Source organism: Ursus arctos, unplaced genomic scaffold, assembly GCF_023065955.2.
Source record: "Ursus arctos isolate Adak ecotype North America unplaced genomic scaffold, UrsArc2.0 scaffold_5, whole genome shotgun sequence".
NCBI lineage: Eukaryota > Metazoa > Chordata > Mammalia > Carnivora > Ursidae > Ursus > Ursus arctos.
The window spans coordinates 40,158,395-40,174,931 of record NW_026623067.1 but is presented as its reverse complement, the minus strand read 5'-3'; the positions used below and the strand labels follow the sequence as shown (position 1 = coordinate 40,174,931).

The window sequence follows — 16,537 nt, the reverse complement described above, 5'->3', positions numbered from 1 at the left end:
TTCCTCAATCCTCTCCTTCTCTTAATTCAGGATTCAGGAACTTACACCTGGATGACCAAATGACCCTACTGCAATATTCATGGATGTTCCTCATGGCATTTGCCCTGGGCTGGAGATCATATAGACAATCAAGTGGAAGCTTGCTGTGTTTTGCTCCTGATCTGATTATTAATGAGTAAGTTATCTGTGAGTCCTTTTTTAACCTGCTGATGTCTTCCTGATGGATTGCTATTATGATCATTCAGCACTGAATCAATTCTATCAGGTTTCTTAAAACTGGGCAAATTTGAAATAGAATTGTTTATCAATGCTTACTGGCAGGCCAAATGGACATGGGGCATTATTATTACTGTCCCAGGACATAGTGAAGGGTATACTTTTTAAAGATTTATTTATCCATTTTAGAGAGTGAGTGAGCAGGGGGAGTGTCAGAGGGAGAGGGAGAGAGAGCATCCCAGGCAGACTTCCTGCCTAGTGCAGAGCCCAACGCAGGACTCCATCCCAGGACCCTGAGATCATGAGAGATCATGACCTGAGCCAATATCAAGAGTCAGACACTTAACCTACTGAGCCACCAGGTGCCCCTGGAGGGTACTTTTTAATACAGTTGGGGTCAACTCTGGGGTCAGTTGATCTCACTTTGAATAGGGATGACTACAGATGAGGACATCTTGGCTGACGGGGTGGAAGGGACAGACCCTGAGACAAAAGGATCCTCATTGCATGGCACGGCCTACTCAGTGTTTTTTACTTGGACAGTTTTTTTAATCGGGAGAGAACCAATCAAATTTTCAGATTTTATAAATGAGCTATTCTTTTGTCTGCCAGGCCTCTGCTTCCATCTGTGAAGTATTTGAGGCGTCCCTTCCCCTGACCTCATTGCAGTTGTTTCCTGACTAGTTTTGTGCCTCCTGTCCTCCATTGTGTTAACAATTTTTTTTCTTACAAAAATACAGTTTGATCCCATCATTTACCTCCCCAACACACAGATGTCCTCGCTGTCTCCACCCTGCCCACCGGGTGCATACTCAGCATGGTTTCTGGCTTCCCCAAACCTGGCCTCTTTTTCTCTCTCACTGTTCTCTTTTATGGACGCAGCATTCCCAACTCAGAGGATCTGCTCCTCAAGCATCTCGACTCAGTACCTTGTAAGACCTCTCTGCTGTAAATCTCCAGCTCTTAAACCACTTTTCTACCTTATATTACAATTTTCTGTGCCTACTAACTTATCTCCTTTGTGAGAATGAAACCAAGGAGTTCTCACCCTCTCACACACATACCCATGGTCAGAGAAGAGTAAGAAATGAAGAAGAGTTAGTTGTGAGCACTGGGGTGCTTTTGACCAGAGGGCAAAAGAATCGATGAAACCCTAAATCCCATTGTTAGAACAGTCCCATTGCATCCTCTATGAGTCGATCCATGCTGAGTAGTTTGTGTTTAGAACTGGATGCCGTATTAAAATTTAGAGTGACAAATTTAATTATGTCCAGAATGGCAAAGAGTATGGAAATTTATATAAGTCAACAAACGGGATGTTCGGAGGAAAGAGAAAGGCACAGTTGGAAGCAAGGAGGACAGCCTACAGAGATACTTTTATGTGCTGGGTGTGCTAGGCCCTAAAACAATGGATAGGAGTTCCAGAAAAGCATCTCTTGGAGCAGTGTTAAATGGAAGGGCCTGCCTTATCATGTGGTAAGCTCATATTATTTTAAGCGTTTTAATAGAGACTGGATGATCTAGCTCCAGATATTCTTAAAGACATTCTTAGGCATTGTGAAAGAAGCTGCAAGTACTGGGGTAATTCTAGCTTCACAACACATCTTTATGCTGCTACGAGGTCATCCCAAGGGCACTTACCTGGCAGGATCAATACAAGCTACCTAAAGCAGAAATTTCACCTTTCTGCTGTCAGGCAAGCTGGCTGCATAAAAACCTAGTCCAGAAATCCTGGCTGAACTGAATCCTGAGTTAACGTTGGTGTTCTTTCTCTATTGGTGATGCTTATTTTCCAGCACAGTATTCTCTTGGTGATATATGAGTCCCTCCCAAGTGCCAGACACTATTTTAGGAGCTTGCGCTGTAATCATGAGCACAACAGACGAGGCCCCTGCTAACATTCCAATGGGGAAATGAAATAAATATCTGAAATTATTTTGGAGAGCCATAATACAATAGTGTGACGGGGGAGGGGGCAGGGAGGAAGGGGTGCAGGCTACTTTAGATTTGGGGCCCACAGAAGACCTTCTGGAGAGCTGAGCACCCAGTAATACAGAAGAACAAGCCGTGTGAAAGGTGGGGGTCTGCAAAGGGTGGAACTCCCCTACGAGCTTAGAAAAGTAGATCGAACAGAAGCCTGTAGGCCAGGAAACAGAGTTGAGATTGTATTCCAGGAGCAAGAAGCAGCCAGTGGAGGCCCTCAAACAGAGGATAACATGATGGAGAATGCATTAGAGGGAACCTAGTAAGCCTGGTACAGAGTAGCAGGGATCAAGCCAGACAAGCTTCTTGGCCGGTATGGCTTACACTCTACCCAATAACGACCAACCAGTTTCAAATGCTGCCACAAAACCTTGGTTTAACTGAGCAAATGGTAAGAAGTGTTTAGAATTGACTCCTACGGAAATTAAGAAAGACAATCTGTGGCATGCACAACAGAAAACTAATTTCTCCAGTGTAAACTCAGATTATTCAGTACTCTCTTTAGATCCTGTGGACCCAGGAACAAGTTTACTTTCTCACAGTTCTCACCTATAGGAAATTAGCATTAATAGCAATAATTAGAATTTCCTTTGTAAGTTCATACTTGTGTACTTTGGGGGAAACTAACTCAAACGCTGGTGTTTGTCTTTCACAGGCAGAGAATGTCCCTCCCCTGCATGTATGAGCAATGTAAACACATGCTGTTTGTTTCCTCTGAGTTACAGAGGCTTCAGGTCTCTTACGAAGAGTATCTCTGTATGAAAACCTTACTGCTTCTCTCTTCAGGTTGGTAGAACACCTCTTTGCTTCTAAAATTCACTTCTAAGTATGTCAAAAGTATGAAATGTAAACGTGTAGAAACAGAGGTGTGTTTGTACACACTGCACCAAGTTTACCATTAGATAACAGAGTTTTCACAGAAGTCGAATTTTATAAAGGCATAGCCAGTGATACCAAGATTAGTAAGACAGCTAGGTGCCACGGGGAAAGAGAAAGGTATGTGAGCTCCGCAGGAGCCCGTCTGTCCGGAGTGTGTACAGACCTCCTCCTCCCTGTGACTTTAGAGGAAAGCTGGAGAAACTGAGCCAACAAGAATGATTTTTGTTTCTTCGCTACACTGTAACTTGGTCGAAAATTAGTTACACGAGGAATAGGACTGTGTCCGAGAAATTATGGGAGAAAAATAGGGTGTACAGAAGATGTACCTGATGACTGTTAGAGGACTGGCTGATACAGCACTGCTGCTGCACTGGGGGAACAGAGGTATTCCATCTAGAAAACAGCAGCAAGCATTCATCGAACAATCTTCAAAGTCTAGATGAAGGGACTGGTATATAAACTTGAGTGAGGCTAGTTGTGGCTGACAAAGGCATTACTTGGTAAACCTAGAAAGCTTTTGAAAAACACAAAGTCTCTTGTTAGCAAAAAGGTGGCATTTTCAACAAGCAGTAAAAGGAGGTCTGAACAGTTGGTGTTAGACAAAGTTGATGACTGAATACTTCTTTCATACACAAATTTGCAATGTTTCAAAAAGTCTTCTTTCCATGAGTAACTCTAGTTTCAAAGCTGCCAAATAACTTGAAGGGATGGATGTTGCATGTATCTATTTCAGCTTTTCCAAGGCACACATATCATTAATGCTTTCATATTACCTTTGTTCTCAGAAAACCTAAAGGAAAAGATCATTGCTAGAGACTTTAAGGTTACCTAACAGCACACTTGTTAAAGAAGTGAGCTTGATGTTATTAAACAGTTCAAATTCTGATCAAATCCAGGTACAGATCAGTGCCAAATACTAACCAATCTTATTTGTAAAAAGTGATTTATGTTTTATACATGCCACACTCACAGTGCTATATGTACTTTTATCACTGCAGAGGATAAACTGAACTAGTATCTATCACTGGTTCCTTAAAGAAAAAAAGCATAGAATCAACAAGGAATAAAATATATGCCATTAGAAGATATAATCAGACTTCTGGTCGGACAGAATACTAGAATAGGTACCCTAACCTCCCACTAAAAAATGCTAGACTAACAGCACACAAGAACCCAAAGAGGTTAGCTGTACTCAGAGGGTCTATTTAATAAGTTTAAAGACAGAGGTTAGAAACCTATGTGAAATTTTTAGCCAGAATACAGTTTTTTACATACATATATATGTACATGTGTGTATCATGTACATAAATGAATGGGATAAGAGGCATGAATGAGGGAGGATGGCTGAAAGAGCGCTTTAAAACTCTTTTTTAAAAAATGATCCCATCGGCGAGCAGCATAGCAAATGATTATCCTAACACATTAGTAACCCATTCACAGTATACCAGTTGAAAAAAAGCTCTGGGCTAAGGTAATCATCAGAGAGAGATTGACAATAAAAGGTGGACAAGAATAGGGAAAGGAATTACACAAAAACGGCTGAAAACTTTCCAGAATTGTTGAAAGACACCAATCCCCCCACCCTGTCCAGGCAGCTCAGTGAATTCCACAAGTAAAATCCAATTGACTGAAAAAAAGATCTTCAAAGGAGAAGCAGTCTAATAACCGTATGTCTCCTGTAAGGGAAGCAGGAGTGTAAGGTGGGAGAGGAGGTTCAGAAACGCCCCTAAGGGTCAAGACAACACAGATGTCATCATAAAAGGAAAGACCCCCCACACACACATCCCCAACACCTAACCACCCTATCAGTAGGGCTCCAGGATAGTAACTGGATTATAACTCCCAGAACTGCAGAGCATGTCCATTTGAGAAGGAGTTCTCAGGGAAACCTAAAAACAACGGGAAAAACAATAAAAACAGGCAGACAGGTTTCAGTTTCTGTTAAATACCTCTACAGCTAACATGAAACAGCCCAGCTCCTAGCCAGATTAACATAAAACCTCATACTAAACGTGTCGTTATTATCTCAGCCCTGATCTATCACTATCCAGCCTTCAGGAAAAAAAAGATAAGGTATGCAAGCTTAAAGGCAACACAAAACAGTCTGAAGAGGTACAAGCATCAGACCCAGCTCGGCTATGACACAGATGTTATAATGATCAGATAGGTAATTTAACATGATGATTACTATGCTAAGGGCTCTAATGGAAAAAGTAAACAACATGCAAGAACGCATGGATAATGTAAGCAGAGAGGTGGAAACTCTAGGAAAGAAAGAAAAGGAAATGCTAGAGACTAAAAATACTGTAGTGGAAATGAAGAATGCTCATCAGTAGACCAGATGTGGCAGAGTCCCAAACTTAAATGCAAAGAGAAGGATAAAAACAACATGGAACAGAGTAGTCAGAAACTGTGGGGGCCATTACACAACACGTCACATACACGTAATGGGGACATAAGAAATAAAAGGAATGGAAGAAATATATGAAATAATGGCTTGAAAATTTTCCAAAATTAATGTCAGATGCCAAAACATAGACCCAGGAAGCTCAAAAAACTCCAAGAAAGATAAATACCAAAAAATCTAAATCTAGGTATATTTTACTCAAACTGGAAAAAGCCAAAGACAAAAAATTTTGAAAGAAGCCAGAGGGGGAAAAAACATCTTACCCATAGAGGAACAAAGATAAAAATTCTCATCGGCAACTACACACGCAGGAAGGGAGTCGGGTGAAATATTTAGTGGTATAAAAATCAATCTACAATTATGTATCCAGTGAAATTATCCTTCAAAAGTGAGGGTGAAATAGAGTCTCAAACAAAAACAGAGAATTAGTCATGAGAAGACCTGCCCTGCATAAAACGTTTAAGGAAGTTCTTCAGAGGAAATGAAAGTGATGCAGTTCAGAAACGTGGATCTTCAGAAAGGAGAGCATGAGAGGAGGAAACGATGAAGATGAAAATTCATTTTTCTTCTTACATGATCTAATGCCCAACTGTGGAAAGTAATTATAGCAACGGCACACTAGATGATCATAACACACAGACGAAGGAAGTGACTGACGGGAGGGGACCCGCGCGTAGGGCTGGCGGGCACCTCCACCATAGATCGGGCAGAGCAGTCTTATTTAAAGGAGCTGTAGACGAGTTGTCTGTGTATATGAGGACCTCCAGGGCAAGCACTGAAAACAGCTTAAAAATATGTAATAATAGGGGCGCCTGGGTGGCACAGCGGTTAAGCGTCTGCCTTCGGCTCAGGGCGTGATCCCGGCGTTATGGGATCGAGCCCCACATCAGGCTCCTCCGCTATGAGCCTGCTTCTTCCTCTCCCACTCCCCCTGCTTGTGTTCCCTCTCTCGCTGGCTGTCTCTATCTCTGTCGAATAAATAAGTAAAATCTTTAAAAAATATATGTAATAATAGACTGAGAGGAGAGAATCTAGAATCATAGGAAACACTGAGTAGAAACCAGAGAAGGTCGAGAAGAGGTGAGGATTACAAAAGAACGAACCAGTGCAATGAGTAGAAAACAGTGACAAACACGGTTGCTAGTAACCCAGATAGATCAATCACCTGACATGTGAATGGTCTAAATGTACAATCGTCTTTTTTTTTAAATGAAGGTGAAAGGAAATTTTGCCACCAGAGAGCCTCAATAAAGTAAGATTAAAGGGTATACTTAGGCTAAGGGAAAGGAATCCATCTCTAAGAAGGAAAAGAACAGTGTGTGGTAAATATGGAGATATGTTTAAACTAATATTTATTAGTGTTTTGAAGGGTCTAAAAAACAGAATTGAAATAATACACAATAATTACACCTAAACAAGAAGGGTAGTTTGAGTGTTTAAATTTCAGGGACGCCTGGGTGGCTTAGTCAGTTAAGGGTCTGCCTTCAGCTCAGGTCATGATCCCAGGGTCCTGGGACTGAGTCCCTCATCAGGCTCCTTGCTCAGGGGGGAGCCTGCTTCTCCCTTTGCCCGCAACTCCCCCTGGCTTGTGCACTCTAATAAATAAAATCTTTAAAAAAAAATTTCAATAATGATGGCTAAAGATAGAAGTACACAAAGCACCCAACCACCAAGTTGGGGAGTGGGGGTGGCAGCTGAGTCAGACATGGTAAGGAAAAGCAATCCAAGCAAATGAAATGACGGGGAAGAGCATAAACAAATGCATGGTAAGGGAAAGTAACAAATGGTATATGAATAAATTTATCAGCAATTTCATTAAATAGAGAGGAGATAAAAGCTCCAAGGTAAAAAGACCCACAAAAAAATCCAAGACTGTATTTAAAAAAGAAAAAAATCCAACTTTATGCTATTGACATGAGAATATCTAAATAAAGCTACTGAATGGCTGAAGTAAAAAGCCATACAGTAACCCAGTGACGGGTAAACTTGCACTATAGGGTGTCAGATGGTAACTGTTTTTCAGTTTTGTATACACAGTGTCATAGCTGCTCAACTCTGATGCTTGTAGAATGAACACAGTTGTCAACAACAGAAAAAGAACACGCATTGGTACGTTCCAATAAAACTTTATTTTCAAACACAGGCTGCTGGTGGGACTAGGCCACTGGTCATGGTTTGCTGACCACTGTTTTAAACCAAAAACAGCTGTGGCAGCTACATTTATTATCAGCACAGACTTCAAAGTGGAAAAACAAAAAACCCAGCTCTTTAAAGATGCTACTTACCAGAAAAGTTATTCTAAGTATACGGCTTAACCACATGAGGCAAAAAATTCATGGAGCTACAAGGATAATTAGGGGTAATTTGGGATAGATGAAATTCTTTTAAACGTAAGCACTGAATAGGGCTTCTCCCATCATTATTTTTAGAATTCGGGTAACAATCAGGAAAAAAATTTACATGTAAACAGTGAAAATATTAAATTTTAATATTTAAGATATTAGCAATAATTAGGTTACCTGTAATATATTAACCCATTTTAACATGGTAGGCTCTTACCACTTCTGATTAAGTAGCCTTCATTTTCACAGTAATACTGACATCTTACAAGTGCCAAGTATTGTTTCATAGGATCAGAATGTTTTCATATGTGTTCCTTGTTCTAACCCTAGTCAAAATCCAGGCAGAGTGATACATCACATTAACAAAATGAAAGGAAAGGTAAAAATCATATAATCATCTCAACGGGTGCAGAAAAAGCATCTAACAAAATTTAGCATCTATTTATGATAAAAACTTTCAGCAAAATGATTATAGAAGGAACATACCTCAGGCATAATAAACGCCATATATGACAACCGACAGCTATCATCATACTCAATGGTGAAAAGCTGAAAGCTTTCCCTGTAAGAACAGGAATAAGAAGACAAGGATATCCCCTGTCATCACTTTTATTCAACACAGTATTAAGGTTCTAGCCAGAGCAATTAGACAAGAAATAAAAGGCATTCAAATCTAAAAGAACTGTCCCGGCAGATGACATATTATATATAGAAAATCTTAAAGACTCCACAAAAAGACTGTTTCAACAAATAAACAAATTTAGTAACAATGCAGGATACAAAATCAATATGCAAAAATCTGTTGCAGTTCTATACACTCATAATGAACTAGCAGAAAGAGAAGACTATAACTCCATTTACATTTGCATCAAAAATAACAAAATATCTAGGAATAAAGTGTATCCAAGGAGGTGAAAGACCTGTATGCTGAAAACTCTGACACTGATGAGAGAAACTGAAGATGACAGAAATAAATGGAAAGATATTCCACATTCATGGATTGGAAGAATATTGTCAAAATGTCCGTATTTCCAAAAACAATCTACACATTCGGTGCAATCCCTGTTAAAATTCCAATGGCATTTTTCACAGAACAAATAATCCTAAATTCTGTATGGAACTGTAAATAAGACCCAGAATAGCCAAAGAAACGTAGAGAAAGAAGAACAAAGCTAACGGCATCACCCTGCCTGGCTTCAAACTTTATTACAAAGCTGTAGTCCTAAAAACAATATGGTGCCGGCATAAAAAGAGACACATAGCTCAATGGAGAGATTAGAGAGCACATACATAAACCCAGACATAGATGGTCAATTAATTTACGACAAAGTAGCCCAGCGTGTACAATGGGGAAAGAAAGTCTCTTCAATAAATGATGCAGGGAAAAATGGACAGCCACATGCAAAAGACTGAAAGTGGACCATATCTTATACCATACACAAAAAATAACCCAAAAATGAGTCAAAGACTTGAATGCAAGACTTGAAACTATAAAACACCTAGAAGAAAACAGAGGCAGTAAGCTCCTTAACATCAGCCTTGGCGATGAATTTCTTAATCCGGCACCAAGAGCAAAGGCCAGAAAAGTAAAAATAAAAATCTGGCACCACATCTCACTATAAAGTTTCTGCACACCAAAGAAAATGATCAACGAAATGAAAACGCAACCTACAGAATGGGAGATACTTGCAAATCCTAACCGGCCAACAGGCACATGAAAAGATGTTCATCATACCTAGTGATTAACAGGGAAAGGCAAATCAAAGCCACGTCTCATCTCACATCTCTTAGAATGTCCGTTATCAAAAAGACAAGAAATAAGCGTTGGCGAAGGTATGGAGAAAGTACGCACACTGCTGGTGAGAATGCAAACTGGTGCAGCCACTGTGGAAAACAGTATGGTTTGTTCCTCAACAAGTTAAAAATAGGACTACTACATGACCCCATATTCCATTTCTGGGCATTTGTCCACAGAAAATGAAAACCCTAACTCGAAAAGTGTATGTAGACTCATATTCATGGCATAACTATTCACAAAAACCAAGACACGGAAACAAAGTGTCCGTCTATGGACGAATGGATAAGGATGGGATATATATGGTATATACAGTACATATACATTCAATGGAATATTATTCCACCATCGAAAAGAGTGCCATCTTGCTACTTGCAACAACATGGATGGACCTTCAGGGCATTAGGCTAAGTGAAGTAAGCCAGTCAAAGGAAGACAAGTACAAATAAGTGTAGAATCTCAAACAAGGAGACAGGCTTGTTTGTACAGAGAACAGACTGGTGGTCTCCAGAGGAGGGCTGACTGGAGGGTGGGAGAAAGGGAGAAATGGGGGTTAAAAAAGAGAAACTTCCAGGCATAAAATAAGTCATGTGGATGTCATACACAGCATGGTGATTATAGTTATTAGTACTATATATTATACATGTGAAGGTTGCTGAGAGGAAATCTTAAACGTTTTCATTGTAAGAAAAACTGTCTAATACATGGGGATGGATGTTAACTATAGATGTATTGTGACCATTTTGCAATACATACAAATATTAGAAAAAAAAACTCAAAGAGTAGACAACACAGCTCAGGCAGGTTATACTCAAATCCACAGAGCAAGTAAGAATAAAGCACTTGCTCCTAAAGCCAGTGCTTTTCCTGAATTCCAGAATTTTCTGAGATGTCAGCAACAAGAAAGTGAAGTTTGGGAAACAACATACTCCCCTCCCTGGAAAGTGCCGATTTTGGCTCCGCTAAATCCTGAAAACCAGTAATCTGCCTAACTTTGTATTAGCCTTTGCTTATATTTTGACCAAATCCCTTTTTCCCCAACCATTAACACAGAACCAGAGTTCCTAGGAGCACACTTTGAGAAATTTGGGTGTGTACAAAAGTCGGTCTTTGCAGGATTCACGGACAACATGATTAACCTTCTGTTCACAGTCCTTCTCACTGGTACCAGTTTTTGAAAAGTAATATAAAAGGACTGAATTGATACCACTTCAATCTAGAAACTATACAGTATTTTCTAAGTACATAAGGGAAGGCAAATACGTGCTCCCCAGCAAGGCACGACTCCAGGTTAAACCCTTCAATTTTGTGTTATCCCCTAATCTCTCTTGCCTGTACTTTCCTAATCCTGTGAAATGCTTGTATTTTCATGGAATGTATTCAGAGTGTATATGTAATGTACGTCAGGAAGCGTGCTATTAATAATAAATGCCCTACGGGCACATAGAGTTACTATGAGAAAATTCTTTACTTGACATCATCTTAACCTTTTAGTTCCTAAGGAAGGTTTGAAGAGCCAAGAGCTATTTGATGAAATTCGAATGACCTACATCAAAGAGCTAGGAAAGGCCATTGTGAAGAGGGAAGGGAACTCCAGCCAGAACTGGCAGCGCTTTTACCAACTGACAAAACTCTTGGACTCCATGCATGATGTAAGTGTCAGACCTAAGTCCCGCTATCCAGAGCACTGTCTGGGACATGGGGTTAGTTAATTATAATTACATATCATCTGACGAATTGATCAGATATAATGTCAGCCTCAGTTTGACACACATTTCTCCTAAGGCCAGTTATGAAATACCATTTCATCTAGTCACGTGCATAGAACATCATGATGCCAGTACAGAATTTAATAGCACAGTTTAAAACAAAAACGTCAAATTCCCTGTTTTCTATGACACGTCAATTAAATTACCATACGTCCTTCACGTTATTGTACTAGAGTTCACCGTGATGCACTGAAGGCCATGTAATTCGATATACAATTCTAAAGAATCCAAAACGTGCCTGGTACCTGAATGCCCACTTTATTTAACTGAACTCCTTTCTTATTTGGTGGATTCCAGCAAAGATAGGTATATTCTAGGTCAGATAGATGTATTTTCTAAATTAGAGGCCAAAAAGCATGAGATGTTCCTACTAGTAAGTTTTTAAGAATAATTGTTTGTACATTTTCTCTTGCAGGTGGTTGAAAATCTCCTTAACTTTTGCTTCCAAACATTTTTGGATAAGACCATGAGTATTGAATTCCCAGAGATGTTGGCTGAAATCATCACCAATCAGATACCAAAATATTCAAGTGGAAATATCAAAAAACTTCTGTTTCATCAAAAGTGACTGCCTTAACAAGAAAGGTTGCCTTAAAGAAAGTTGAATTTATAGCTTTTATTGTACAAACTATCAATTTGTCCTGTAGCAGTTCTGCTGTTTTATTTTTTCCTTTCTGTTTTTGTCTGGTCTTTGTTTTCGTTTCGTTTCGTTTTAAATACGCACTACATGTGGTTTATAGAGGGCCAAGACTTGGCAACAGAAGCAGGTGAGCCATCGCTTCTCAGTGGTGGGAAGAGTAGAGAGTGACAGTTGGTGGATCCCAGAAATTAGCCACAGTCATGGGGGGTGATCTCCACTGTCAGAGAAGGATGGCGCCTAAACCGCCAGTGCCCAGAGTCTGCGTGACAAACTTTCTGCTCATACTTTTCACAGTCGGCTGGACAAAATTTTCTAGACTTTTTGTTGGTGTATTTTCCCCTGTATAGTTAGGATAGCAGTTTTTGATTTATGCATGGAAACCTGAAAAAACGTTTACAAGTGTATATCAGAAAAGGGAAGCTGTGCCTTTTATAGCTAGTACTGTCTGGTTTTAACAATTTCCTTTATATTCAGTGAACTACGCTTGCTCATTTTTTCTTACATAATTTTTGTATTCAAGTTATTGTACAGCTGTTTAAGATGGGCAGCTAGTTCATAGCTTTCCTAAACAAACTCTAAACATTAATCTTCTGTGTGAAAATGGGTTGGTGCTTCTAACCTGATGGCACTTAGCTATCAGAAGACCACAAAAATTGACTCATATCTCCAGTATTCTCGCCAGAAAAGCTCATATTTTGTATATATCTGCTTCAGCGGAGAATTCTGTAGGTTGTGCAAATTAACCGTCCTACCTGGTGTGGAGCACCTAGTCCAGTGACCTGCTCAGTAAACTGTGGATGATGGTTGCAAACGACTAATTTCAAAACAAAACAAACTACCAAGAGGCCCTGTTTGCACTTAATGCCCTATCTCTGCTATGGCTAGATGGCAAGAAAGTTGGTCAAGAGTCGTTCAGGACCTTTTGTTGTAGTTTATGTAAGTTCTTGAAAAAGTCAGGATTCCAGATAACCAGCTGTCAGAGACACAGCTGAGAGATTTGAATCAGACCAAGTATTTCCTCTCACTCAACTCGACCCCCCAGATAAATCTCCAATACGGCAAACATAGCCAGACACCCATTTTCACATCCCCATCCGTCACCAATTGGTCTCTTTCCTGGCGGTGCAGGAAAGCTCAGCTACTGATTTTTCTGATTTCGAGCTGTCAGACTTCCATGTTTGTAAGACTACACATGCCTCACATCCCTCCGTGTGCCATAGAGTTTAACAAAAGTCTTGTAAACTTCTCCTCCTCACTGTTGAGAATGATCATTTTAAACAAAATAGAAGCTGTAGTAGCCCTTTCTGTGTGCACCTTACCAACTTTCTGTAGACTCAAAACTTATATTTACTAAGCCACAAGAAAGCTGATTTCTATTCATGGTGGCCAAATTATTTGTGTAATAGAAAACTGAAAATCTAATATTAAAAATATGAAACTTCTAATATATTTTTATATTTAGTTATAGTTTCAGATATATATCATATTGGTATTCACTAATCTGGGAAGGGAAGGGCTACTGCAGCTTTACATGCAATTTATTAAAATGATTGTAAAATAGCTTGTATAGTGTAAAATAAGAATGATTTTTAGATGAGATTGTTTTATCACGACATGTTATATATTTTTTGTAGGGGTCAAAGAAATGTCGATGGATAACCCATATGATTTATAGTGCGTGCAAGCATTCATACAGGCAGCAGTGGTCTCAGAAACGCAGCAGGTTTGCTCTAGGGGAAGAGGGACATGGAGACCGGCCCCTGTGTGCCATGAAGGCTCCGTCCCATTCAGATCACAGAGTGAGTCATCCTCTGCCTCCCACGGTGGGTGACCGCCCTCCTCATTCCCACAGTAGTCTGTCTGCCCAGGTGTGTGGGCGGAGTCTCCCCTGGCTCAAGTGTGCAACTGGGGGGGGGTGGGAGGGACAGAGAGGTGGTGCCCCCCAGCCCACCCCCTCCCAGCGCTCCCTGACAGCAGGGCTACTTTTCCACAGAGCACAGAGCCCCTCCAGCATCGTGGTCAACACCGGGGCTTCAGGACTTTGGCAATAAGACGCGTAGAGGTACCAGCAGTCTGTAAATAGTGCAGAATCCCATAGGTTGCCAAATAATACACTAATTCCTTTCTATCCTACTAGAGTTCATTTCCAAACAAAATGAGTACGTGTTTGTTTTCTTTGAATGCTTTTTTGAATGTTATTTGTTATTTTTCAGTATTTGGAGAAATTATTTAATAAAAAATGTAATCATTTGCTTTTTGAATGCTCTCTAAAAGGGAATGTTCCTTTTGTAATGGTTTAAATTGATCTCAAAGTATTTTAAGACGGTCTGTAACCCAGCTGGATGTGAAATTTTTGGTGCCTAAGAAATACCGCTTGAATATTATTATCAATGACAGTGTTAAGTTTCAAAAAGAGCTTCTGGAAGGTAAATTATTGTTCATTTATGGAATGTTATATGGTTAAAACCAGAAAGCACATCGCATGTTACTCTTTAGTCCCAACTTTGGTTCTCAAAAAAAACAGAGCTCAATGAAAAAAAAAAGACACGTGCACTTGGTCAAAAGAAAATCAACTGACATTCATGAAACTAGGAGGCTGTACCCTGCATGGAAGAGAAGTTGTGCCCTTGTGAAATAAGTGGGAAGGAAGAAGGTTATCTTAGCTATGTTTGAATAGAATTACAATCTAAGTGAGAAAAGATCCGGGGCTACTGGAAAGCAGCTTCATTTTCTATGTAGGTGGTGTCCTGCCATCCCAAACTAAGTTCATAGCAACTTCAGGGTTGGCAACATGCCAAGGTGACTTACAGCAAATCCTGAAAAGTATTTTTAATTATTGGTGGGAAAATGTGTCCTTCTCCGTGTTTTTAGGCCTTGCTGGGACACTGTACAGTGCTTGTTTAAAACTTTGGCAGGGGAACCTGAAAGAGCATCTACCTTCTGGAGAGGGGAAAACAAAAAAGAACACCCCAAAAAGAAAGCTAACATGACTCCTGTCTGAAAAGCTTAGTAGTTAGCGTCAGGTGAGCTCTGGGCGTGCGTGCAAAGGAAAGCCGACCTCGCTTCAGAACTGGAGGGGGGGAGGGCAGGGGCAGTTTTACTCACCTAAACCACCTCTCCTCCATCAGTCTTAGCTTAGTTTTGTGTTTAATACCCTAAAGCGACATCACTGTGGAATGAACAATAAGACTAGACTCTGGTCTGTCAAAACTCAAGAACCCTGGCAGCCCTCAGTGAGATTTCAGTGTTGGCCGGTCACCCTTAATACTGTAGCTGTAAATGAATGTGTTTTCACGTGCCTGGTTTGAGAGATGGATGGGAGAAGAGGAGTGTAAGGAGGACACTTTAACCACTTTGAATGGAAGTTGCATCATTTTCCAGACTGTGATCAGTTAGCCTGGTCCACCAGGGATTAGTGACCAGGTTTTCAGGAAAGGATTAGCTTCTCTCTAGAAAATGCCTGAAAGAAGGATTTTATTTTCTGATGAAAGGCTGTATGAAAATACCCTCCTCAAATAACTTGCTTAACTACATATAGATTCAAGTGTGTCAATATTCTATTTTGTATATTAAACAAATGCTATATAATGGGGACAAATCTATATTATACTGTGTATGGCATTATTAAGAAGCTTTTTCATTATTTTTTATCACAGTAATTTTAAAAATGTGTAAAAATTAAAACCAGTGACTCCTGTTTAAAAATAAAAGTTGTAGTTTTTTATTCATGCTGAATAATAATCTGTAGTAAAAAAAAAAATGTCTTTTTACCTACACAGTGAAATGTCAGACTGTAAAATCTTGTGTGGAAATGTTTAACTTTTATTTTTCATTTAAATTTGCTGTTCTGGTATTACCAAACCACACATTTGTATTGAATTGGCAGTAAATGTTAGTTAGCCATTTACAGCAATGCCAAATATGGAGAAACATCATAATAAAAAGATCTGCTTTTTCATTATGTGACTCCAACATGCTTTTGTAGAACTCGTGCAGTTCCAATTTTCCTACTTTTTGTTCTCCTTCTTCTACTGAAGGCAGAGTTACCACTTCAGGCAACTTTTAAGACACTGAAGTGGACACTGACAAATCAATGTGGCATTGTTTGCAGGCTACTGGGGCAGAAATCCCAAGCGAGCTTCACCCTGGTGCCAGAGACACAGACCATCCCATCCACACCTCAAATGGTCCTACGCCAATTCCTGCAAAGGGTATGAAGGCAAGGAAGAACCCACTCCCGAAGGTTCTCCCACTCTATCAGTCCTTATCATGAAAAGTGACATTTTATGTAAACAGATGTTATCTAGCCAAAATTCTTGCCTTCATTTAAAATCAATTCTCTCCCCCCAGAGAAGAACATATGTAGTACCTACATCAGCACGGAGGCACAGTATAGACCATAAAGACAGAAGGGGCTCACGTGGTAAACCAGCTCTCCTATACAACTTCTCAGTATTTTCCCCAAGTACCTTGTGTTCAGGTCAGATCCGTGGACCGGATGATGTC

At 39.9% G+C, this 16,537-nt stretch overlaps 1 protein-coding gene across 12 annotated transcripts in view; it reads left to right on the top strand.

The window, feature by feature from the left end:
• Window positions 1-15,989, top strand: part of NR3C1 (nuclear receptor subfamily 3 group C member 1) — a 121,776-nt gene extending 105,787 nt beyond the window's left edge. For all 12 annotated transcript variants that reach the window (XM_048221193.2, XM_026499007.4, XM_048221196.2 and 9 more), the window contains exons 6-9: window positions 31-175; window positions 2,855-2,985; window positions 11,117-11,274; window positions 11,807-15,989. In XM_048221193.2, coding sequence (XP_048077150.1) covers window positions 31-175; window positions 2,855-2,985; window positions 11,117-11,274; window positions 11,807-11,959 — 587 coding nt within the window. In that variant the 3' untranslated portion in view covers window positions 11,960-15,989. The remainder of the gene's footprint in view (window positions 1-30; window positions 176-2,854; window positions 2,986-11,116; window positions 11,275-11,806) is intronic.
• Window positions 15,990-16,537: the final 548 nt, after the last annotated feature.